The sequence below is a fragment of the Eretmochelys imbricata genome, chromosome 12 (assembly GCF_965152235.1).
Source record: "Eretmochelys imbricata isolate rEreImb1 chromosome 12, rEreImb1.hap1, whole genome shotgun sequence".
NCBI classification, from domain to species: domain Eukaryota; kingdom Metazoa; phylum Chordata; order Testudines; family Cheloniidae; genus Eretmochelys; species Eretmochelys imbricata.
In genome coordinates this window covers 38,992,828-39,017,912 of record NC_135583.1, presented here as the reverse complement: position 1 = coordinate 39,017,912, position 25,085 = coordinate 38,992,828, and the positions used below count along the sequence as shown (strand labels likewise).

Sequence of the window (25,085 nt, the reverse complement as noted above, 5' to 3'; positions counted from 1 at the left end):
TGTACAAAGTTTTAATGAGAGAGGAATAAAGGCGAAGTGTTCAGCCATATGTTGAATTATGCATTTTTAGAGGAAAATATGGTTTATGCCGTTTCTGCAAAGCCCTCGGTTATACTCCACAGCCACGCAGGTGCAAGACTTCAATGAGCAAACTCCATTGATATTTTTTTTAAACTGATAAAAAAGGCCCGATCATCGCCTTATGATGGAATCAAATTAAAAGCCACAGCTGAAGTGGAAGAAGGGGGTGATTTAAGAGAGTTGAAGGAAAAGGGGAGCTGAGCTGTTGAGGAGTACTTTGCAATGGACCAGATGCCCTACCACCCATGTTTCTACCACCCACCTACCAGCCACGGGGAACAGGATAACCCTCTAACAAGCACTGGATATAAAAATAATACCAAACTAAATGTATAAATATCTCCCCCCAGCCCCCTTCAGTCCCCTTCCAACTATGATTCAAAACACTGGATACAGATCTAGAGCCCTCCCCACCAAGTTTTCCCTGGGATGCCCACACCCTTCCAGTCCTGCTGCTTCAGATCTCATCACGCTTCGCGGACAGGGTTATGCTGGATAAAGAACGACAGGCAATAGACGGTGTGTTGCCCTCCTCAGCGGCTGGGTCAATGCCCACAGAGCCAATGAGAAATCAATCACCCTTTGAGGTGTGCCGGGCTCAGCCCTTGGAGGAGTGGAGGAATTGGAGAGGTGGTTTGCCGGGGGTGAGGCACATAATAATTCACTTTGTGCTTTTCTTGCAGCAAACGAAGCTGAGCCGGTTTGGTCTGATGAAGCTTCAGAGCGTCTGACTGGGGCAGAAGGCCAAAGGCCACATCTTGGTGTCTGGGGACACGGACCTGCCCCTTCCAGTTCTCTATAGAGCTGCGCCATCTGGAAGCACGTAGGAAGGCAGTGGTGCCCTCAGCCTACCTGCCCACAGCCATGGAGAACAGCAGCAAGTTCGACAGCCCCACAAACATCTCTCTGGCCAGCAGTGACGCCGTCTTTGACATGATCGAATACAAAGCCATCTCTGTCTTCCTGGTGCTGGTGATCTGTGGGGTGGGGATCGTGGGCAATGTCATGGTGGTGCTGGTGGTCCTCACCACCCGGGAGATGAAGACGCCCACCAACTGCTACCTGGTTAGCCTGGCAGTGGCTGACCTGATGGTCCTGGTGGCTGCTGGCTTGCCCAACATCTCCGACAGCCTGGCGGGGACATGGATCTATGGGCACACCGGCTGCCTTGGGATAACCTACTTCCAGTATCTGGGCATCAACGTCTCCTCCTGCTCCATCACGGCCTTCACCGTGGAGAGGTGGGAGAGGATGCGGCCTGCCCCTTTGCTCTTGGTGCTGGACTGGCAGCCCTGGGGACCAGAGCCCTCTGCCCACAGGGCAGGGCAAGCTTCCCCAAGCCACTCCCTGCCCCTCATCCTCATGTGGACAGACCCCCTCTAGGGACGGGACAGTAGTTCTGTCTCTGGTGCCTATTCAGTTCTTGGCCTCTCTGATGAGACACCCTGGAAGGGATCTAATCAGCACGAACGTTAACTAGACCCAGCTCACCACAGCCTCTCAGAGGCTGCTCACCCACCAGTGAACGGTAGCAACTCTTAGGCGTTCCCAGCCTGGGTCAAAGGGGGATCAGTCACTGGGCATTGAAAGGCGCCCCGTTCCAATGGCTAGGCTCTTTCTTTGCCCACTCCACCTGCCCATTGGGACACATGGGTTTCGGGCACGCAAATCCGACTGCCCGGAGCACAGTGCCAGAGCGGGCAGGCTGGTGTGAGAGCTGTTCAGGGGCATGCACAAGCAGGAGATAGCACACAAAAGGCCAGACCCGCCCCGCCCTTCCCCCCCCACGGGGCTGGAGTTAGCCCCACTCAAAATCAGCCTTGCTCTCCTCACATGACTGCCAGGTCCTGGTTAGGAAAGATCAGCATACAGATCGTGTTTTAGTAAGTGCCAAGAAAACCGCCTCCCAGCAGCCCTGTGCTTTGCTTATTGCCTTTGTTATTTTGTTGCTGAATGTGATTCAAATAGTGCCCCGGGAGCATTTCAGGGAGCTCTTTCCATTGGGCCGACGGGGGGCGGGAAAGTCCAGCTGTAAGCCTTTTGTCAGGGCTGATTCCCCACTCTGGCCCTTTCAGTGCAGAAGGTGGGGGCCCGCAAGGATTCTAAAATTTAATACTGGCCACTCCAGGCTAGTAGTAAACTCCCAAGGTTACAGCTTCTCTCTGACCTTGGCTTAGTAAACGCTGCCACCACCCAAGTGAAAAAACTGCCTCTTGCAAATTCTGGAAGAACTCACTTGGGAAGGTTTCCCTGAGGCCCCTCGGCTTTTCCACCTCTCCCTCAGGGAAGCCGAGAAAGAAAACAAACAAGAGGGAAACCCAGCTGTTACCACCAGCTAATGGAAAAACATATGCACAGAACTTTTAAGACACAAAACCAATCAGGTTTTTAAAAAAGGTAAATTTTATTAAAAAAAAAAGAAGAAAGGAAACATCTGGAAATTCAGGCTATTGCTAGATTTTTATAGAGCAACTGAAAAGGGCTTAAACATCAGGAATGGCTCCCTGGGGTCCAGCTTAACGTTACAAAAGAAAAACAAAAATACCTGAGCTTAGCACAGGGGACTCCACAAGACAAAACAAAGAAATGAACCTGATCACGTCTATCTAAACATTCCCTGTCCCAACAACTCCTTCTAGGCATGGAAGATAATTTTTCATACCTGGTTACACAGCATTCCTGCTGCCCCCATCTCTTCAGCTCAGAGAAAACAACCCAGACACACAGGGAAAGCTTTCTTCCCCATTTTTAAAAAGTTCTAGCCTTCCCATTGGCTCTTTTGGTCAGGTGCCCACACCCTTTCCTTTACCTGGGGGACTTTGTTAACCCTTTACAGGTAAAGCAAGCAGAGAACAGCCACCAAGAGGGACTTTACAGCTAACTGGCTGGCTGGGTGTCCATAAAAGGGAGCTACCGCCCCCCCCCTTCATTTAGCACACCTTTAAATGGCTCCAGGAGCGAAAAGGGACATGGGACATTTGTACAGCAGTAGCACCTAGAGGCTCGGCCCTAGATCAGGGCGCCATGGTGCTGGGTGCTCTAACAAAAATACATAGTAAGAGACAAGTCCTTCCCCCCAAGAGCTTATATTCAAAACAAGGGCACTGGACCCTTTGTGCGGGGAGGCCAAAGTGCCCCCTCCCTCTCCATGGCTGGGTGCTCCTCCAGCTGCCCTCTCTTCTGGTGCCCACAGCAGCCCCTGGGGGGTGAAAGGTGTAATTGCAGCACGAGTATGAACATGCAGGTGGTTCCAGGTGAGTCTGCTGTAGGAGGCCTCTGTGTCCCCTTGCTGCCTGCCACGAGTCACCTCTGCCCCACCCTGCCTGCCTAGCTCTTTCCTCCTGGCCAGTGTCATGGCTCTATCCTTCCTGTCCCCAGGTACATCGCCATTTGCCACCCAATGCGCGCCCACACCATGTGCACAGTATCCCGGGCCAAGCGCATCATTGCCTTCGTTTGGATCTGCACCTCCATCTACTGCATGCTCTGGTTCTTCCTGGTCGACATCAATGTCAACAAGAGCCAGCACCTGGAGTGTGGCTACAAGGTCTCCCGCAACCTCTACCTGCCCATCTACCTGCTCGACTTTGCCCTCTTCTTTGTCACCCCCTTGGTTGTGGCCACCATGCTCTACTGGCTGATCGGGAGAATCCTCTTCGCCAGCCCCATCCCCCACCAAGCCGACTCCACCGCCAAACCCTGGAAGGAGAGGAGCGGGAGGGAGAAGAACGGAGTGGACACACGGGAGAGCAAGCCCAGCAGCCGCTCCAGGACCAGAGGGGCTCTGTCCTCCCGGAAGCAGGTATGGAGAGCTCCCCGGGTGGTGAGCCTAGCCAGGTTCACAGCAGGGTCCTGACCCATGCGTGGTAAATGCTGCCCGGGGAAAACCGGACGGTGTGCATGCAAACCGTGGGGTGGCGGCCCCCGGGAAAGGTGACCTGAGCGTCTTTATTGAAAGGAGGAAGACACTGCCCGGTACGGCCAGGCTGGGCTAGGAGGCGCCCTCTATACTGACGGACATGCCCGGCCACCCCTGGGGGTCTAGCTGAGCACAGCCAGCCACAGGAGGGGAACCGGTCTGGCTGGACTCTCAAGGGGAAGAGCAGCCCTCTGGAGGAGCCCAGCACAAGGCCTCCTAGTCCGGTGCCAGACTCTGCCCGACTTAAGCCTCAGGCATTGGCCTTTTGCTGGGCCCTGAGGGGTCCGGGGATTTCCAACTCCCCTGGCAATGTGCATGCCCCACACCACATGCTGAGCCTTGGGGATGAGGGAGGGGGCACATCGCGCTTTACACTAACGACAGTGATGGGCTCTGAGGGGCTGGACATGAGGTGGGGGCAGGTAATGGGGCAAACTCCCAGCCATTGTCCTTTGTCTGACAGCATCCTCCTAATGCCACCATGGGTCAGCCTTCTCCACCCCCCATGCCCAGGGACCTGGAGGCAGACAGGCTTGGCCAGGGGGACATTACAGGCAGGTGGCCGTGTGTCAGACTGTCGGGAGACCAAAGGGGAAGATGGCAAGTGCTGGGATAAAGGAGGCTGCAGTGGAAACGTGGCATCCCCTTCTCTGGGGAACATCTGGGTCCTAGTGCAGTGGTCCCCAAACTTTTTACCTCACGCTCCCCTTAACCTCTGTCCCCGCCCCTGGAACTGGGCCGGGAGTGGGGCCATGGCTCTGGGTGGGGAGATGCAGACAGAGGTAAGGAGGTCAAGGCTGGGGCCAGAGCTGGGGGTGGGGCTGGGAGCAGCGCCCCAGCCAGCAGCTGGGGATGGGGCCAGGAGCAGAGCTGGGTGGCACTCCCTCCCCCCTCACCTATGGGGGCTGGCCTGGGCCTGATCGCGCCCCCCCTGAATGTTCCCCCATGCCCCCCCGTAGGGGGGCTCACTCCACAGTTTGCGGATCTCTGCCCTAGTGGTTTAGTGACCACAGGACACCTGGTTTAGGACACTGCCCATCACCCGCAGCCTCCCTTGGCATAGGCACGCAGGGTCAAGCCCATGGTGAAGTTAAGGACATGACTTGATTTACACTGGTGCCCTGACACACACAAACACACCCACCCACCCCCCGTCTGGCCACCACCCACTGAACTTCTTTCTGCTCAGGGCCAGCAGGCTGGCAAGAAACTTAGCTCTGGGACTGGTGTTGCTGCTGTGGCATGAAGGGGGCTGTCAATCTGACTTTGGACAGCTCCTCAGTCAATCTGGGTTCGGAGACTTCCGCCTCCAGGGCCACCATGGCCCCGTTCCCGGGCAGCCCATTGCAGCCGAGCCAAAGGGCCCAGCGAGGCAACCGAACAAACGCTTCTTTTCTGCATGGAAACTTAGGAGGGAGGGGGGTGCGTGTGTGCGTGTGTGTGGACGTATGCAATGAACAGGGGACAGTCTCAGCATGCAAGGGGCAGCTCGAGTTTCTGCTCCTGCTAATAATGCCCAGCTACCCAATTTGTACCCCAGGTGGGCAGGACTAGGCAGCGGCCAGCGAAACACTGAGTGTGGCACCCAGGCAGCGTGCAGGGAGCTGGACCAGGGGCGGGAAGCATACCCTACGGTCCGTGAAGAAGAGTGGTGGAGACAGGACCCATTAGGTCATTTACTCCTCAAGCACTGCCCTGTGGCCAGAGCACGTCTATCAGGGAGGTCTCTGGCTGCTCCCGTTTTAAATGTTCCAAGCCATAGGCTCCCATCCCTCCTCTTGGGAGATGGTTCCCTAGGAGATTTCACTGTCACAAAGCTTCCTAAATGTTTCTATCCTCCAGTCACACCTCAGAGTCAGTCTAGCTTCTTGGGTCAGTCCCTAATTGGGTCTCCCTCCTGGGTGCTAGCACCCTTCAGAGACACATCCATGGCTATTGCCTTTCCCACTTCCTGGAGTGATCTCGGGAGGCAGTTAATGGATTTTCCTTGCCTGCTAGGGTCCATTTTCCAGTGCCCAGAGCTGCATATTCAGGGGTTGATTTTTAAACGTGCAATTGCCCAAGAAATCAGTTGCACATTTGCATGCCTGCTTTGCTGACACAGTTTCAAGGAGAGATCCAGTGACTCCAGGCACAAGAGGCGATGGCATTTGCACATGCAATTATCTGCTGCCCAGGAGCTACGCACCTCATGTGCTTAAAAATCAAGTTACAGGCTCCCAGGTGCCTTGGGGGGAACGAAAGCCCCACGAGTGGCTTTAGAAGCAACTCTCTGGCTCTGTCGTTCATTTGCCAAATCCCCATGTTTTGCACTGAGCCTGCTGCTTCTGTCGTTGCCTGCATTGCTACAGAGACGCAAAGGGTCCCTGTTGGCTGAGCCTTGACAGTTATTCTTCCTCAGCGATGACCAGATCAGTTGAATGCTATTGGCAAAGCAAAGGAGCGGGTGTTTTTCTAACTGGCAATGCTGCAAGCCCAGCCCAGTGACAGAGCACCCTGCTTCGTGGTCATCACCACCAGCCAGAGATGCTGGAGTCACCTCATAGCTAGTGAGCGGCCACCACCAGACAAGGGAGACTGGACTCAACTCTCTCCCTGTGCAGCTGTGACCGACTGGCAGGTTTCAATTCAGAAGGCGGGGGGAGTAGAGTCAGCTGCCCTTGGTGGTAGCCCCGCTTTAAAATCAGCCAGCGATTCCATGCTTGAGTCCTGAACCTGCCTGGAAGTCACTAAGCAGTCCTGGGTGTTCAGGACAGTGGGATCGGGTCTCGGGTCCTCACCTTCACTGACCAGCAATCGGAAAGTGCTGGGGAATGCTGGAGTTTGCAAGGCCTCGGCGGACCCCAGAGGGCTCCTTCCCTATGGGCTACCCAAAGCCAGCCCTGCTGGGTCTGTTCTCAGTGTGGTCTTCCCCTGCCAGCTGCGGTCCCACAGCACATGCCCTGCCATGGCAGGATGCCCGGTGGGGGGGAATCACCTCAGATGTTCTCACATGCCAACCCTGTGGCGATGTGGGCAATCTGGGCAACCCTGTGGCCACTGGGCAATGTTAATGAGCCAGAGCCAGGAATACAGGAGAGTCCTTCCTACTGAGATGGTACTGTGGGGAGGGGCTGTCACCACCTTAGTAGAAGACACAGATGTTCCACATAAGAATAGCCATACTGGGTCCGAGCAATGGTCCATCTAGCCCAGTGTCCTGTCTTCCGACAGTAGCCAATGCCAGGTGCTTCAGAGGGAATGACTAGAACAGGGCAACCATCATGTGATCCATCCTCTGTCGTCCAATCCCAGCTTCTGACAGTCAGGGGCTGGGGAGATGCAGACTGTGGCATTGCGTCCCTGCCCAGCCTGGCTAATAGCCATTGATGGATCTATTCTCCATGGACTTACCCAGTTCTGTTTTGAACCCCACATGCGGGCTCTGCTCTGCTCTCTCTCCCTCCCCTGTGACTCCACTCAATATAAAACAAGCCATCAAATCTGCTAATAGGGGATATGCATCTCTGATAACCTAACTGCGGCTGACAGGAAATTATTCAGGCCCAACACAATGAATAGTGAGCGAATCCAGGCCGGTGTGCCGCAGGGATTTAATCATCCTCTCAGAGATGGGATTGTCTTTCTGGAGCCCATGAATAACATTAGGACCCTGGGGGATGTTGTGAAAAAGGGCTGAAATAAACCAGCACCTCATAGACTCATTCTAGGGAAGCGGACGGTTGGAAGATTTTTACAAATCAGGACACAGGTGCACTAGCAAAAGCGAGTGTGGGAGAGACGGAGGAGCCCAGGGCTGGGCTAGCAGGGGGCTGCAGGGTGGGATCGAGGGGCACAGGCAGGAGTTTAGGGGTGGTGGGAAGGTAGGGTAGGGTGGGTTTTGGGGACTGGGATAATAAAGAGCGCTGCAGTTCAGGAATGTGTCTCGTTCTGGCAAAGTGAGGGTGAGGGTGGGGACCCTGGACCAGAACCTGCGCACACACCAACCCTGGCTATTAATCCTTCACCTCCCCAAACACTCCGTTTCCCAGGTGCTCAAAGCGGAGAAGAGAAGCTGAGGAAACAAGGGGCTGTGAGAAGAAGGGGCCCTGAGATCGGCGTTGTCTCCCCTGTGCTACCGGCTCTCTCTGGTTTGGCCTGGTCCTGCCTGCAGTGGGCAGCTGCCAGGCTCCCAGCTGGGTTTTGCCCAGCCTATGCTCAGGGAAAGATGGATTTTCAGGGGATCACTGACCCCAGACCACAGCTGTGCTCCAGCCAGCCCCTAATGCAGGGATGGGCAAACTATTTGGCCCGAGGACCACATCTGGGTGGGGAAATTGTATGCAGGGCCATGAATGTAGGGCTGGGGCAGGGGGTTGGGGTGTGGGAGGGAGTGTGGGGGTGGGAAGCGGTGCGGTGTGCAGGAAGGGGCTCAGGGCAGGGAATTGGGGTGCGGGGTGCTGGAGGGGGCTCAGGGCAAGGGATTGGGGTGCGGTGTGCAGGAAGGGGCTCAGGGCAGGGGATTGGGGTGCGGGGTGCAGGAAGGGGCTCAGGGCAGGGGATTGGGGTGCGGGGTGCTGGAGGGGGCTCAGGGCAGGGGATTGGGGCACAGGGTGCAGGAGGCTTTGGGGTGTGGGCTCCGGCCCGGCGCCGCTTACCTCGAGTGTCTCCAGGGTGGCAGCAGCACGCAGCGGGGCTAAGGCAGGCTCCCTGCCTGCCCTGACTCCTCACCGCTTCCGAAAGTGGCCACCATGTCCGGTCATGGCTCCTGGGGGTGGGGTGGGGCAGGCGGCTCCACCACACGCTGCCCTCGCCTGCGGGTACCATCCCCAAAGCTCCCATTGGCCAAGGTTCCCCATTCCCGGCCAATGGGAGCTGTGGGGGGGGGGAGCCCTCTGCTCTCCCCAGGGGCCGCAGGGATGTGGTGCCGGCCGCTTCAGCGAGTGGAGCGGGGGCCAGGGCAGGCAGGGAGCCTGCCTTAGCCCCGCTGCGCCATGGGGCTGGCAATCCCGCGGGCTGTAGTTTGCCCTCCCCTGCCCCAACGCTGGCAGAGCTGTGCTGGGCGTGGAACCTGTGGCTCTCTGGGAGTGAGTCATAGAAAACCAGCCTTCACTTGGCCCTCCCTGCATCGGGCTGATTTCAGTAGCTCATAGCGTCAAGAGACGCTTCAGCCAATCCACCCACCGCCCCAGCGCTCCTGTCCGGTCCGGTGCCGGAGCTGCCTATCCTGGAGACAGTGCTGCTGTGTCCCTAGGGATGGTGCTGGGGCAGCTGGCAGGCCTCCCTGGCCGGTCTCCTTCCCCACTCTAGGTGAGGCGCCTCCCGCCCCCGAAGGCCTGAGTACAGCCCAGCCCTCTGGTCACTGGCTGGGGGGCTCTCTCTCAGCTGCCTCCAGAGAGCTCCTGGGAATGCTCAGAGGGGGCTGTCAGTCACCAGTGCTGGTTTAATTCCTCCCTGCTGTGCACCTGTGGGAGACCGGAGGAGGCAGCTTGCTCAGCCTGCCGGATTCAGGCAGGTCCCCCACGCCTTGGCACGGGGACATTCAGAGATGCCTGCATGCCTGGGGATGCCCGGCTGGGTTCCCACCTCCTGGCTCTGTGAAAGCAGGAGCGCCGGCTGCAGACAGTAAGCTGGGTGCCGAGCAGTCAGTGCAAAGCCCGCGGCCCTGCTCTGGCAGCTCCCCAGACAACACAAAGCCGTGGGAGGATGCTGAATCCCACCCCTGTCCTTCCCTGCCCTCACAGCTTTGAGCCAGCAGGTCCTGCAGGTCCAACAGCCATGGGCTGGGTTGGGGAGGGTGTGACGTGGCTCCAGGCCTGACCCTGGTGACTGTGACTACGGGGACCTGCCCAGAGAGCGCTTCAGCTATGGCGAGTCAACTGAGCTGCGGCTGCCGGCCCACGGGCTTTGTGATGAGACTGGGGTCTGGGAATTGGTCTCCAAGGGAGGTGAAATGTCCCCATGGTGACACATCTAGGGCACCAGTGACTCCCCCCGTGTGCCTTTTGCAGGTCACCAAGATGCTGGCGGTGGTGGTGATCCTTTTCGCCCTGCTCTGGATGCCCTACCGGACGCTGGTGCTGGTGAACTCCTTCATGGACAACCCCTTCCTGAACCCGTGGTTCGTCCTCTTCTGCCGGCTCTGCATCTACGCCAACAGCGCCATCAACCCCGTCGTCTACAACCTCATGTCCCAGAAGTTCCGGGCCGCCTTCAAGCAGCTGTGCAAGTGCGGGGGGGAGCCGCCGCCCCCCAGCCTGTACATGGCGACGGCCAGCTACAGCCTGGCGAGGGAGCCCCTGCCGCCCACCCCCCAGCTCCAGGACCACAAGGAAGACAAGCAGCCTCCACCGGTGAGCAACATGGCTCTCCCCAAGCGGCAGCAGCCACCGCCACGGAGCAAGGGAGAGAACGGGGACGAGCTCTACTTCAGTGTGGTGTAGATCCCCTCCCACCCGGCTCCATGGTTCCCCTGTCTCCGTATATAGACGTGCCCCATACACAGGGGAGGCTGGGCTCAAAATCCAGATCCGTTCTGCATCAGTGTCCAGCGCTGGCCCTCACAGAGCACACGTGGGTGAGGGAAAGTTCAGGGAGCACAAAGGTGATCCAGGGGAATCAAACCAGCCCCCACTTTGTGCGTAGATGCTCTGATGTGGCTTGGTTCCCACCACTGCAGCCTGGTGGGGAGGCAGCCAGTCCCAGGCAGGGATCACAGATCCCGAAATAGACTCCCTTGTTTTCCCGAGGGTTTGCTAGCATCTCTTGGAAGGCTGGGGCACTGAGCTCTGAGCTCATCAGTGGAGCTTGGCTTCCTGTGTCCAGCCTTGGAGGAAGTCCTGACACTGGATGGGGAAAAAAAATCCATACAACTTCACAACCAAACAGCAGGCAGTTAACAAACCGGCAGCCGTGCTCCAGAGGAGGTAGATGGGGAATTTCTGTTCTCCCTGTCTCGTAACATGGAAACAAGGAGACACTCAATGAAACTGAAAGGTGGGAAATTCAAAATGGAGAAAAGGAAGTCCCTTTTCTCATGATGACTGTGGAACTCACTGCCACATGAAGTCACTGAGGTGAAGAACGTAAGATTCAAAAAGAGACTGGGTATGGATAACAGGAATATAAAGAGTTACTACCGTGGGGTTCCTACACCGTCCTCTGAAGCATATGGCAGTGGCCACTGCCAGAGGCAGGCTACCAGACCAAATGGTCCTGGGGTCTGATCCAGTCTGGCAAATCCTGTGTACCACTGAACAGTTTAGCCTATGTGCCCTTTGCATCAGGGAGGTGTTTCCACCTGGCTCGAATTAACCAGGCAAGAGTAGTGGGTGTGCAGGGAAGATGCTGCCTGGCGGGAAGAGCAGTCGGAATTGGTTCCTCAGCACCAGGTGCCTCTTTGGAGCATCTTTGGTTGGATTCACTCATGGGCAGAGGTCCCCATCGCAAGGCAGCAAACAGCCCAGTGTCTGACCAGCCAGGGCTGTGCTCACCAGACACTGTGTCGCAGCCAGCATCAACGCCCCGGCAAGGCAGCTGCAGGTTTCACGTGGGTCTCATCGGAGATCACTGAGCACTGCACAGAAAAGAGAGCGGGGCTCTTGCTGGCTATTTAACCCTTAGAATGCTGGCATTTTCCAGATCAATGAATGCTCTAGAGAATCTCTCCACCCTCTCCTAAATGAGGGGAAAGCCTCCAGGAGAAACTCCTGCCCCAGAGAGCTAGCATGAGACCAAAGGTTGCCGATGCGGGCAGAGTTGGCTTGGTGGCCCGTTTGTCCCGACAGTCGTGGGGAGCGAAGAGCTGCTTGCAGAGCTCCACCCTCCCTCCTCAGAACAGCTCTTTGGCAAAGGGCCATCTGAAGGTGAGAACTGGGGTGAGACGAGGGCAGCTAATGCTGTGAGCGGAGTTTAAGTCGTCCTGGGCCCGCGAGCGGGGAAGACAGAGTAGCTAGACTAGCTAGACTTTACCCCCACATACATACTTACTGCCTGTACGATTGATCTGGTTTTACTAGAGAGGGGCTGCAGCCACAAATTTTGGATCTGGATGCAAAGATCGGGAGTATTTGGATCCAGTGTTCTGGTTCAGCCCATTATGAACAGCGAGCCATTTGCAAAATCGGGATCCAGCCCACATCTCAAACCCCTGCAGAATTCCTAGATGCTCTGGTCCTGGCCTCGCTCCAGATTTATTTCTGACCAAAGCATGGGCCTACGAACAGGATGTGCTCCAACTGCCAGAGCCCCTCCAGCATGAACACAAAGCCCCTTGCTGCCACACAGGGGGTGATGTTTGTATCCACGTGAGTTTGTATAGCTCAGCATAAACCCAGGGGAGCTGTTGTTTTAATTCATGCCTGGATTTGCAGAACTAAAACCCTGTCGCCCTTTGTATTTCAAGCCTTTGTGTTTATCAGTATTTGTGTTTGTTTTTCTTCGGCGCCCTGAGAAGCCATTTGTAGGGGTGAGTATAACCCGAGGCCTGGTCTCCGCTGGGTACTTGCAGAGCCCAGTTTACTCAGTCTACAACTGCCTGCTTTGGGGCTTCCTCCCCTTCTTGCTGAACAGCAGAGAATTGCCCCATAAGGGGGAGGGGCTGGGGCTGCACAGCTGGCTGCTTTCCCCGCCAATGTGGGGTGTAGCCCTGAGCTGGCCTCTGGCCTGAGTAAATAATACCATGGCTGCACTCGCTGGATGGGGGGAAATGCTGGAAGGTAGCTAGATCGTGGGTTTCAGCCCCAGCCATGGCTCCAGGAGGTGAAGGAACCTGGGCCAAGCAAGCCAGCAGCAGAAGGCATTAGCCTCTCATTGTAAATTACTTGTAACGTTCTCGAAGAATAAATCATTCATTCGGAAATTCTCTCCCTCTTGTTCATTATGTAGATGTTCACGGCCTAGAACACGGAGCGATGAGCAGCCCCTAGTGCAGGGCGGTTTAGATCAGGGGTTCTGCTTGGGCCGATTATAGAGATGTACAAAACGTCTGCAGTACTTGAGCTGCTTTGAGACTCCAACACCTCCCTCTGCCCCGGCAAACTGCATGGGGGTTAGGAGCCCAGGCTTTGGTCTGGCCCAATCCTAGATTTCTATACACACAGATAGATGGATGGATGAGAGGAGGAAAGATGCTCGTGAACCTGCTTAGCTAGAGAGAGGCCGAAAGGTCATAAGGAAAGAGGTGAGTTTTAGTACCCTGAGCTGGTTTACTGGAGCCAGGAACAGCTTCTCAATATGAGAGCCGGGGGATGTTCAATGACATGGAAGGGTAGCATGTTTAAAGAAGCTAGAAAGGAAATACTTTTTTGCACAAGGCCTGATTACCCTAGGGAACCCATTGCCACAAAATTTCCTGGAAGCCAAGAGGTCAGTGGAATTTTAAAAAAAAGGTCTGGACAGCCAGAGGGACAATAATACAGATTTAGAGCAAACCGAGTGCTTGGGAAAGGAGGTAACCCTCCTGCTTCAGGGCTTAACCTGAATTGAAGTATCAGGTACAGGCCACCGGCGGAGTTAGGATCCTGGACTAGACAGACCAGAGGGCTGAGCCACTCTGGCAATTCCTTGGGAATTCTAGTCTTGGCTTTGACCTGGTTTCCCTCTCAGAGCCTAGGCAAGTCATGCCTCACTTTCCCTGTCGCATGACAGGGGGGCCAATGCTTTCAGGAGTCGGCAGGGAACAGCGTCACCAGTCAGCCAGCAGCAGAGGCCGGGGAGCTCCGACACCTATCAAAGCAGGAACTCCCAGTCCCTCATGCAGCTGAATTTGTCTCGCTACTCAAAGGGCTGAGTTTTCAGATTCATCTCTGCACTGTCACACGCCCACTCCCTCCCCACACGAAAGCGGCCCCGTTTCATCACAAAGCAGATCCCTGCAGTCACCCGTGCAGCAGTGTCAGCTGGCTAGTGACAAACCTACGACTACTTTGGATTTCACGCTCTGGGGCTCTCCTCCTCCCAGGGCTGCTCAGAACTTCCCAACAGCCGCGAAGAGAGAAATCGGCCAGGGCGTAGCCCCCTTTCCCCTGGTGACAGGCCGCGCTCGCGTTGTGCCAGAACACTCCTCTACACCATTCCAGCGCTTCTTTTAGGAGCTGGAACAGCATTTCAGGGCTTCTGCCAGTTCCTTTTCCGCCCCACGTCCTCGACATTGGTAGCTGCTGGTGCCAGTGGTGGGAGCCAGGGATGCTGCAGGTGGGAGCGGACGGGGAGCTGTTGGGAACCTGGGGCAGAGCCATTGTTGGAGCCAGGTGATGTGGGGAGCCGGGTAGCAGGGCTCCCCAGACATTGGCGCCCTCCGCTGGGAGTAGGAGCTGGGCACAGGTGGGGGGAGGCAGGGATGGGATGGGCTCTGGGGCAAATCACTGCCTGCTCCCCTGGGCCTTCACCAGCTCCCCCCATCATCCTCTCAGTGTCCTCTGCTCCCTTCGACAGCCCTGTGTTCCAGCTCTTCTCTTTTAAGGACTCCAGCAGTGGCTGAAGGAGAATCTCTATCTGTTGTTAGCAGTACAGGGTCTAGCATACAGTTGAGCACTGATATCATCCAAGAGAGGGCGTGGCAGGCAATTGGCAGTACATATAAGGAAATGTGAATTCCAAGCCCAAGGCCACTTTGCCTGGACTGGGGGGGGGGTGGGTGGGAGAGAGCTGAAAATTCAGCCCCCTTTCCCTTGCCCCATGGTAGAGGCCTATCCAAAGCATCTGGGGGGGTTGTGCAGAAACCTGCCACTTCCCTCTAACGCTCCACCCAGCCCAGCTTCTGTGTTCCTCCCCCGGCTGCTAGCACAGGATCTCCTGCAGCGTCACACACAAGCAGTGCGCGTGGATGTTCGCACCAGGCTTCAGAGGAGTAAAGTGTGAGGTGCGTGAATACAACCTGCGAGCCGAGTCACTCTTTCCTCTCGCATTGTCTTTTTAATTAATAGACTCGGCGCCCTCCTCTCTTCCCCTGCTCGCTCTCTGCCCTTAGGGCAACTTCCCTAGTTATGAACGCAACAAGTTGCTCATCAGAACGTACTGGAGCTAGACGGTGCCAGAACCGTGCAGGGGCTGATGGCTATTCTTGCTCCATGTGACCGCCTGGGGGAGCAAATCCTCTGTCTGCCCAGGAGCAAGTATCTGAGCCAGCTCCTCAATGTGCCAGCCCTAAGGGGCATGGCAGGCCCTGCCCACAGCAGCTACCTGGATTGGGAAGAGGGCAACTCAGCCTGCATGCCCTTGGCCATGAAGCCAAGGAAGGGGTGAAGAGTGGTTGTGTTTCTTGCCAGTGGAGGGCATCTGTCAGCTAGGACCTGGACTCAGAGCGACTCGTTTCCCATACGCCAAGGACCCATTGTCTAGCAGGGACTGTGAGTCACCGCAGCCCCAGCATGGGGCACGTGACAATCTCCCTCTCTGAGCCACCCCCATTCCCAAGGAGGATCTGTTCCCCACCACGAGCCAGGATTTCCCTTTCTCAGCCTCCTGTAAGATGCCAGCACCCAGCAGCATGTGTGGGGGGGATCATTTACCAAAGGCAGGTTGGAAACACGCCAGGTGCTCCCAGTTCAGCCCACGTTTTACTAGCTTGTTTCCCTGCAGCGCTTGGCAAGCTGAGAAGCGTTAGCGCCTCCGAGCACCCACGAGGCAGCAAAGCAGCCCCTACGTCAAGGGAGAGAGAACACAGAAAGTATCGTAATGCCACTATGTACATCCTTGGTCCACCCACACCTGGAATGCTGCGTGCAGTTCTAGTCACCCTATCTCAAAAAAGATACTCGAGTTGGAAAAGGTTCAGAGAAGGGTAACAAAAGTGATGAGGGGGCTGGAACAGCTTCCGTATGAGGAGAGATTAATAAGACTGGGGCTGTTCAGCTTGGAAAAGAGACGACTAAGGGGGGAGATGATCGAGGTCTATGAAATCATGACTGGGGTGGAGAAAGTGAATCAGGAAGTGTTATTTACTTCTTCCCATAACCCAAAAAACAGGGGTCACCCAATGAAATTAACAGGCAGCTGGCTTAAAACAGACAAAAGGCAGTACTACTTCACACAATTCACAGTGAACCTGTGGAACTCCTTGCCAGGGGATGTTGTGAAGGCCAAAACTATAACTGGGTTCAAGAAAGAATTAGATGAGTTCACGGAGGATAGGTCCATCAATAGCTAGTAGCCAAGATGGTCAGGGACGCAACCCCGTGCTCTGGGTGTCCCTATACCAGAAGCTGGGAGTGGACAACCAGGGATGGATCACTCAATAAATTGCCCCGTTCTGTTCATTCCCCCTGAAGCGTCTGGCACCGGTCCCTGTCTGAGACACAGTACTGGGCTAGGGGAACCATTGGGCTGACCCAGGATGGCCATTCCCGTGTAAGGCCAAGTGAAGAGCGAGGCTGGAACCCTGAAGATCAGCACCTGCCAGTCGCCAGAGGAGAATGAGGAGCTGATTCTCCTCCCTCCCCTTGCCTTTGCCACTGTAACACCATTGACCGCAGCCGAGTTACGCCGACTCCCACCGGCACGAGAGGAGAATCGGGCTCAGGGAAGGGAGAGCCAGAGGCCTTCCCTCTGTGGGGTTTGGGGAGGAAATAACGAACCTAGGAACAGCTTGTGCAAAGGCCCGAAGCGGCAGGGTGGAGGAAAGCTGTAGGCTCTGCCCTAGCAGCCAGGGCCAGTGGAGGGGAGCAGTGAAAGCAGCATCCAGTCACAGGTGGTTGGGGCTCCGCTGCGCCCCGTTCGGCCCCACGTGGAACGCTCCAGAGTTCAGTCTGGGCCACCCAGGCTGCAGGTGCTGCCTCAGCACCATGGCCAGGCCTTCCTCACCTTCCCTGGGGGAACCGCTGGCAGGTTCCTCCACTCTCCCCCTCATTAGGTCCCTAATTAGCTATTGGGGAACCGCAAAGCAATTGTGGTTGCCAGCGTGGGTCGGTTTATGACTCAATTACCTTCCCCGCTTTGTTAGTTGAGCAATGTGTCCGGTTTATTAAGCCCTGCTGGTCACAGGCGGCCACACGGCAGCTCCCAGAGGCCTGGCGCATGGGCCCTGCTGTTCCTTTCCCCCTCGAGCTGACCTGGGGCAGTTCCCTTTCCAGGTACAACGCAGGGCGGGGCAGGGGGTGAAGTGTGGTGAGCTGGGTTATAGCAGACACCAGCGAAACCAGGAACAGGCCCTGCTACCCACTTACTCAACTGCACCTCAAGGCGTCCGGTCAAACCCAGGGAGTGGGAGCGGCGACTGGCCAAAGGACGACTTCGGGGTGCGCATCTCTTCACTCGCTTCCCAGGGCTCTGCCTCAGAGACCTTCCCTGGTTGGCTGGGTGAGCAGCCAAGCCAGACGCTGAGCCCCACCCCACGATGGCAGCTGCTCAGTTTCCTCCCCACTGTTTCTAGCCCACTCGGCTAGCCTATGGCTCAGCCCTCCAGCCAGGTCACAGTTCTCTGCCGCCCTGAGGCTGCCAATCCACTCGCCCTCTGGGCTGCTCTCCTTGCCAGCTAGCCAGAGCTGAGCGAGCTCGCCCCTTCCCACAGGCTTGACACTCACTCCAGGGGTGGCCATTTCTCCTCGCCACTCCCCTGGGAGGCAGGGCAGGGCTATTATGCAGAGTGTATAGATGGGAAACTGAGGCACAGGGAGACTCACCCGAGGAATCTGTGGTAGAGCAGAGACTTGAACACAGGTCTCCCGGGTTCCAAGCAAGGGCTCTAACCATTGGGCCATCCTTCCTATCCTAGAATAGACACAAGCAGATGGCAGAAACCTTTGAGCCCAGTGGGCTGGGGGGCTGCCGAATATATTAAATAGATCATGTCTAGGGGGACAGCAAACAGGATGCTCAGGAGGCAGGTGCAAGGTGATGCTAGAGACCTCAGCCTGATGCTTCTACCCAGGGAGGGGCCCTGCCCACCATCTCCTCCATCCCTCCCCTCATCTCACGTTTTCCGTGTCGCCTCTTCTCCCTGCGCGTGGTTGAGACAACCTGTAGCTTCTGAACCTGACAGGCTGCAGCTGGGGAGCTGGTGTCTTCGTCCCGAGCTTCAGCGAGCCGCAAAGCGCAGGAGATTCCTGCCGAGTCTCTCAGTCCAGAGCTGTCAGATGCTGGCCCATGCGAGGGAAACAAACGTGAAAGGAAGATTAATGGAAGGGAGATAGGCTGGGGGGAGAGAGCCGTCAAGCAGAGCAGGTACCAGCTGCTTCTGGGAGAGGCAGATGATGGGGATGGCGGGGAGATGGGGGGCACAGGGCTCGGGAGGGTGTGTTAAACGGTGCCGCATAGCCTGAGACAGAGTTAGTGAGCTCTGGGGGTGCCAGGCCTGGCCCAAGCTCACAGCTCACTCTGAAGGCTGGCTAGGGGTAGGAGCAGGGACAACTCCCTGGGCCCCGGGAGAAGACAGCCCCTTCTATGGTTTTCCAACAACCGCTTCAGACCCCTGCACCAGGTAGAGGGAAGGGCGCCTCCGGTCTCCCTCCGTCAGACCCGGGGGGTAGGGGGGCAGAATTTGGGGTAGGTGCTTGGGTACCCCAATGGCGCTGCTGTCTCCTGAAGTTATTCAGCGGCCCCAGCACTGACCCGTCAAGGGCCCAGTTGTGTGAGGTGCAATTTCTGCCTCGGTTCACTTCATAGGACACCCTCCCCACACCACAGCTACACTCTGCTGCCCGGCCACCACTTGGCAGTTGCAGCACAAGCTACATCAACATGCAAACCCAGGCTGCTGGCTGGCCGGCAGAGCCCCACCGATGCCCCCTTGGTGGTAGGCTTCAGGTCCACTCCTTTCTTTTATATCTGCCCAGCGGCTCTGGAACATACCAGCCCCGCCCAGGTGGGGTGCACCTGCCAATCCACTCTGCGCACCACCTGTCCATTGATCGCACTGGACGGCCGGGGAAGCAGGTGATGAGCCACTAACAGGTTAGTCCTCTGTGTTGGTGGCCGGCCACTTCCTGCAGGCAAATCTGAGCCTCCCCGCATCCCCTGCACCCCCTCGGGAGGCAAACCCAACCCAAGTCATCATCTGGCTTGCCCCAACCCCAGCTGGGTCACCCTGGCCTCCCGCAGGAAGAGACACCCCCTCACAAGCATCGGGAGAGTGACAGAGAGAACACGGTTGTCACAAGACCAGTCTTTTGGCTCCAGAGCTATGCACAAGCCCCAGGGGGGCCGTGCAAAGGGGCCCTTCAGACTGGACCATTCAGCCTCCCGAGGGTTTGTCAGGCCTGCTGGAGAACCCCTGAAAGGGTTTTGTTCCGTCCTCAGGCAGCCAAGTGCTGCTGGGGAGGGGAAGAGCTGCCAGGAGTGGGTTTGGGGCTAGAAAAGGATTAGATAAGGCCCCGGAGTTCACTTAGCCACACCCTGCACAGCTCAGATGGTTTCTGGTCCTCAGTATCGATCAGAGACAGCCTCACAGCAAGAAATTTGGAGCCCAATTCCGGGGCCCAAGCTCTGGGGTGTTTGACTCAGGCCCATCTCTGACTTCTCCAGCAGGAGGTTTCTGAGTCGGGGTAAAATACCAGCCCTGCAGCAGCCGGAGCATCCAGTCCTGCCCTTTGCTTCTGGGTGGCAGAGGGATTTCCCCCTCCAAATCAGTGATCAGATTTTTGCTGCCTTGTAACTTTCACCCTTGTTTAGTTAGCAAGCGGGGAGCGGCGTGGAGGAGGGACCTACAATAATACAGGGACATTTGCCAGCTGTGACCCTGATCCTGCTGCCGCCGACATCACTGCAGCTTGGGGGTGAAGGGGCAGCTGCTGGGCTCGGGCCCCAGGGCTGCCATGACGTTCTGAGCGACTGCGGATCACGGTGTTGTGACAGCAGAGAAATCCAGGCTAGCCCCGGAGGGGTCACCAAAGCCCGAGTTGGACCAGTACAGTGTAACGGGCAGCGCTGGGCAAGCGGCCCTACACAAGTGACGCCACCCCCGGTTACAGCAGCTCCTGCCCGCCGCTGCTTTCCCCCTCCCCCCCAGACCCATTCCCCAAATAATCAAGTGGAATGGGGAAGAGGCTCCCGTCCCTTGTTCTCTCTCGTTGTAGCGAGTTCTAATTACGCTCGCTCTCTGTCCTCCGGGAGCCGGAGCGCCCTCTCCACCCCTGCCCGGGAGAGCAAGCCCTCGCCTGCCGCCCGTCTCGGCTGCCAGGATCAAAGGCTGGCGCAGCAGCCGGGGCCACTAGCAGAGCTGCACTACCGGCAAGCAGCCGCTTCATAAGGAATCTCAAGGAAAAGACAGAAATACCAGCTCTTGGTTTTTTAATTAGCAGAAACAGAACAGAGCACACCTGGCCTCAGTAATTGGCTGTGTCATTACAGGTTTCCGGGGTACTTCTGGAAACGAGGTACCTCACCCTACAGGAGACTGACTGGTGCTGTCAAGTCAGATATTTCTTGGGGCAGAGGGAATTCTGGTCCCGTCCCCCCACCAGGGGCCCTGCTGTGTGGTCCCTGCTCATCCCTCCCACTCCCCTGCAGTGACCCCAGGTCTCCGTTGGCCAGGGAATCTGCCCTCTCGTTTATTCACACAGTGCATCAGCTGGTACCACCTGAAATCAGATTCTCCAGGGATTCCCCTGTGCTCCAGGGATTTCCCTGCGTTCAGGAACAGGCTCCTTGGGCCCCAGGTCACAGCACCATCTGGCCCAGCCAAATTGGTGCGGCATTGTGGCCATGCAGCTGGAGCCATGCTCCCGACCTCTCCGTCAGCAGCCATACAGATTTCCTATGAGACCACTGCTTTCCAATGGTCACGTCACGGCCTCCTGGCTCTTCAGCCTATGGTACTTTGAGCAAGCGCAAACACCCACCCCCCAGTCCCTTCTAACTGCTGACAATTATTCCTGCAACAAGAATTCACTTCCCTCCCAGAAACAGCGGGTCAGGGCGTACTAAGAGAACAAGGCAAATTGCTACAGTTTTTATACAGCATTTGGTGGCTTGGGAGGGGGGCCAGACTACCTGTCTCCGGTGAAATTAAGCAAGGTGTGACCAAAACCAAGGGAAGCCCCATTTACCTGTGAATCAACAGAGGGATGGGAAGTTTCCCAGGCAGGGAAGAACAGCAGGAGGTCATTCCAAGTCTGGGGACAAATCAGTGAATTTGGGAAGATACAAGGAGAGAGAAGAAGCAGTTGAAGGGCCCACTTGTCTCAGCTTGCAAGAGCTCCGGCCCCCCGTCTGTCCAGTGATGGATGACGCGTCATCCATCACTGGACAGACAAGGGGCCGGAGCTCTTGCAAGCTGAGACAGATGGGTCCTTCAGGAAAGGGGGCCTGCAGTCTCTGGGAACTGAATATAGGTGAGAAATCTGCTTAGACAAAGATCTTCCAGCTAGGAAGACAAGGAAAACCAGCCCCTTGTGCTTCCATGGAAGGTCCTGACTGAGAGAAAGTCAGCCAGGGCTGGGAAGAACCCTACCTTGAAGCAAGGCTGTCGCATGTTGAGTTAAGTCTTAGCCACTATCAAGCGCATTTCACTTTTGTTTGCTGACTTGATTTCTATCTTTACTCCTTATGCTGGACCTTACTTAAAACCTCTCTCCAGCCGGTTAAACAAACTTGTTTTACTTTTATTCTAAATCAACCCAGAATGGAACTTGACTTCAAGTGGATTATCACCTTGGGTTAAAGCAACAAGCAGCTGTGCTTTTGTCTCTGTAAAGGAGCAATGGCCCAGGCGAGGGCTGGATTTTCAGGGCAGACTGTTTTGGGGAAATTCAGGGCTGCTTTGCGGTCACTTGGCTAGTGGTAACCAAGGCTGGCTGAGATCGGAACGTGGGCATGGCATGGTCAAACAGGCAGCTGGAGTCAGAGCTGCTGACCTAGACTTAGACACAGACACTCACTGCATGCTTGTATGCTGGCTGAGAGCATCCGGTTACAGGACAAGTGGTGACCACCTCTCACTGGTCTGGATCGCACCCCAAAATGGTACAGCAGCTTGTTGCAAATCCTGAAGCAAATCCTGCAGTCCTTCCACTTGGTCCTCATTCAGGTGGATGTGAGCTGTGGCCATGCAGCCCCCCAGGTGATCAGCCCCCCAGAATCAGATGCATTCAAATCACAGACCACTTTGGTAAAGTTGGCCCTGGGCATAACTAAGGATCAGGCTCAATAAGGAGCCAACCATGGCACCTGCTTTGTAGGGGTAGGGTCCCAGGTGCTGGACCTCATGGGTGGGTGTGAGAAGGGGCAGGGAGAGGGGCACAAGAAATGATTATGAAACCGACCAGCCTGACTAAAATGCCCCATCTGACTGAAGGGCAAGAGAGTAATACACAGAACTGGGGACAAAAAGCAAAATTAGGTTTTTAAAACCTTTCCTGTCTGATCCTTTGAGGCATATCAGTGTTACAGCAGCGCGTGGTATTCTTTTAATTTAAACCTCCTCCTGTCCTTTTGAGCCATATATCAATGCTAAATAAAAACGTGAGTGACATCTGGTAGATGAGACGACATTTACAAGAGAAAAACAACTGATGTATGGGCTTTCTGGCAGATGCTTCGCCCTCCCTGTGGAGAGCCCACGATGGCTGCCTGGCTTCTTAGTGGGTCTCCATTGATTGTGTTGCCCCTAGGGGTTGTAACAGTGACTATGCTGGCATTTTGGATTAGTCACCTGTATGGGGAAGTGTTAAACATTTAGGAGAAAGGCGATCAGGGAAAAACGGCTGCCTGGCCTTGAAAACAGAGCTTATAAGTGACATGGAAAGATAATCAAAAGGATTCTAGCCATCTTTCCGGGAGAGGGCCCTCCCTTGCACAGAAATATCTATTGCACACACGTGGTCCAGGGGGACCTGAGCCAAACATCCCTGAACCATAGGAAATGTCCGAGCCGGCTCCAAGCGTCAAAACTGCCCCTTCTCTCGGGAATGGGCTGAACCAAACCCCTGGAGCAGCACAGGCTGGGCTTGGCAACACGGTCCATCTCCAAAGTAGTCACAGCCCCTCCCGCTCATTCCTTCAGCCCACAGGTGGTACAGCTGCCCATCTTCTAGCCACCGCTAAGGAACCTGGGAATGACTTGACTGAAGAGGGTGCCTGAAATCCTTTGCACATCTGAGAGCTTGCCGCAGTAACGTGCGTATCACCTCCCAGGCATCCTGCTCCCAAACGGACTGCTAATGGCTCCTGGTAGATAGGGGAGCCTCCCCACAGCTGGAGTCTTTGGGATGGAGACAGCTTGGGGGTCCCAAAAATCTTTAAAAATCTGGTTCCAACCAGTAAGGAGGCCCCTGTCCGCCTTGGAACATGAACAGTCTTGGAACATTGTTCCCCTTTCACGTCCAAACTTCTGGGACACCCCAATCTACCACTCCCCACCTCTGCCAAAGGATGCTGTAACCCCCTGACCCTCTCCAACCCAGCCTGTTGCTTGTTCTGTGTGAGCAGAGGAGAGCTGCACAGCAGACATCTCTGTAGGTTTCATTCCAGCGATGCCTCAGCCAATTTGATTGTCTCAGCCAGTGTGCAATTTCTCCCCTCATAGAGGGCACGAGGGGAGATTTATTTTCTCCAGACATCATTTACTCAGTAAACTCCGAATGAAGCCAGAAATCACTGGTTTATGCCACCCTCGGATCAGAATAAAATGAGGATGGATTCTCCCATTTAGCATAATTTTCCATTCTCCATTCACAGAGATTCTCTTTTAATTGGATATTTATAAAGCTATTTCATCTTGGTTATTGTAGCCAAAATGATTCATGTCCACTAAAAACCCAGAGAGGCCATTAAAAAAAAAAAAGACCGAATAATGAATATAGTCTCCAAAGATACCCGTCAAAATTCCTTTTTGCAGCGGATTATGGGCAGGGGCTGGAGAATGAGCTCCCACACCTCAACCCTCTGACTCAGCCCAGAGCCCCCTCCCACACTCCAAACCCCTCAGCCACACCCCCCAGCCCGCAGCCCCCTCCTGCACCCCAACCCCTCATCACCAGCCCCTCCCCAGAGCTCCCACCCCCAGCCAGAGCCCACACCCCAACCCCCTCTCCCAGCCCGGTGAAAATGAGTGAGCGAGCGAGGGTTGGGGGAGAGTGATCGGGAGCGGGGCATTGGAGAAGGGGCAGGACAGGGGCGGGGCATCGGGGAAGGGGCAGGGGTGTTTGGTTTTCTGCAGTTAGAAAGTTGGCAGCCCTAACCCTGAGGCCAGCACGAGCATCAGAGACAGGAGGGCTGAATTTCATCTTTATGCAGGCAGATTAATCTCACGCCTCTTGTCACATCCTAGCAGGTAGTGCCTCAACGCATCCTGCTCCAAATGAAACACTAAGCGAGCTCCTGTTTAAATTGCTAAACCTTAATTCAGCCGAGTGGCTTATCTCCTGTAAGGCTCTTTCCCACCCCACCTCCCCCAGTTTGCAGGAAGTCTTTGAAGGAAGGAATAAGCTTCTCTCACAGCTTTGAGTTGACAGGTTTCAGAGTAGCAGCCGTGTTAGTCGGTATTCACAAAAAGAAAAGGAGGACTTGTGGCACCTTAGAGACTAACTAAATTTGTTAGTCTCTAAGGTGCCACAAGTCCTCCTTAGCTTTGAGTTGTGAATTCTTCCTGCACAGATCTCAGTTCTATTGATCCCTTCATCTCCGGAGATTATTCCGCCGCTCTCCAAGAGAGACTTTGCTGGGCTGCCCAGATCTCCTCTCCTAGCCTTTAGGCCACCTCATTGCAAACTGACAGGTTTCAGAGTAGCAGCCGTGTTAGTCTGTATCCGTAAAAAGAAAAGGAGGACTTGTGGCACCTTAGAGACTAACAAATTTATTAGAGCATAAGCTTTCGTGGGCTACAGCTTGTAATGGGAATTCAGATACAGGGCTTAAAAAAAAATGATTAGGGTTTAGTGAATGTTCCCAGCACAATCTCTCATTTCCAGTTGCAGGCTGGATCGGTCACACCACAGGAGCTTGGGGCTAGTGAGGACTATGATGACGAAGAGTTTGCATTACAGCAGCACCCAGAGGACCTTCTCCCCCCTGCATACACTTCTGCCACCTTTCAGGATCCAAGCTACATTGTGCTCAGTGCTGCACAAACATGGGACGATGAAGGTGTGGGTCCTGCCCCCCAAGAGCTTAGAGGCTAAGGCAAATATGACAGAAGGTCTGCGAGGTGGACTTACCTGGTACAAAGCTCTGG

General features: G+C 55.7%; 1 protein-coding gene across 1 annotated transcript; it reads left to right on the top strand.

Moving 5' to 3' along the window:
• Positions 1-945: 945 nt before the first annotated feature.
• On the top strand, positions 946-10,422 carry LOC144272921 (thyrotropin-releasing hormone receptor-like). The gene is made up of 3 exons (XM_077831315.1): positions 946-1,322; positions 3,460-3,883; positions 9,991-10,422. The coding sequence occupies exons 1-3, from the start codon at positions 946-948 to the stop codon at positions 10,420-10,422; spliced, it is 1,233 nt and encodes a 410-aa protein (XP_077687441.1).
• Positions 10,423-25,085: the final 14,663 nt, after the last annotated feature.

Coding starts and splice junctions, on each gene's coding strand:
- LOC144272921 (XM_077831315.1), top strand. CDS start 946: ATGGAGAACAGCAGCAAGTTCGACAGCCCCACAAACATCTCTCTGGCC. Junction 1,323..3,459: donor ACGGCCTTCACCGTGGAGAG/GTGGGAGAGGAT, acceptor TCCTGTCCCCAG/GTACATCGCCATTTGCCACC. Junction 3,884..9,990: donor CTCTGTCCTCCCGGAAGCAG/GTATGGAGAGCT, acceptor TGCCTTTTGCAG/GTCACCAAGATGCTGGCGGT.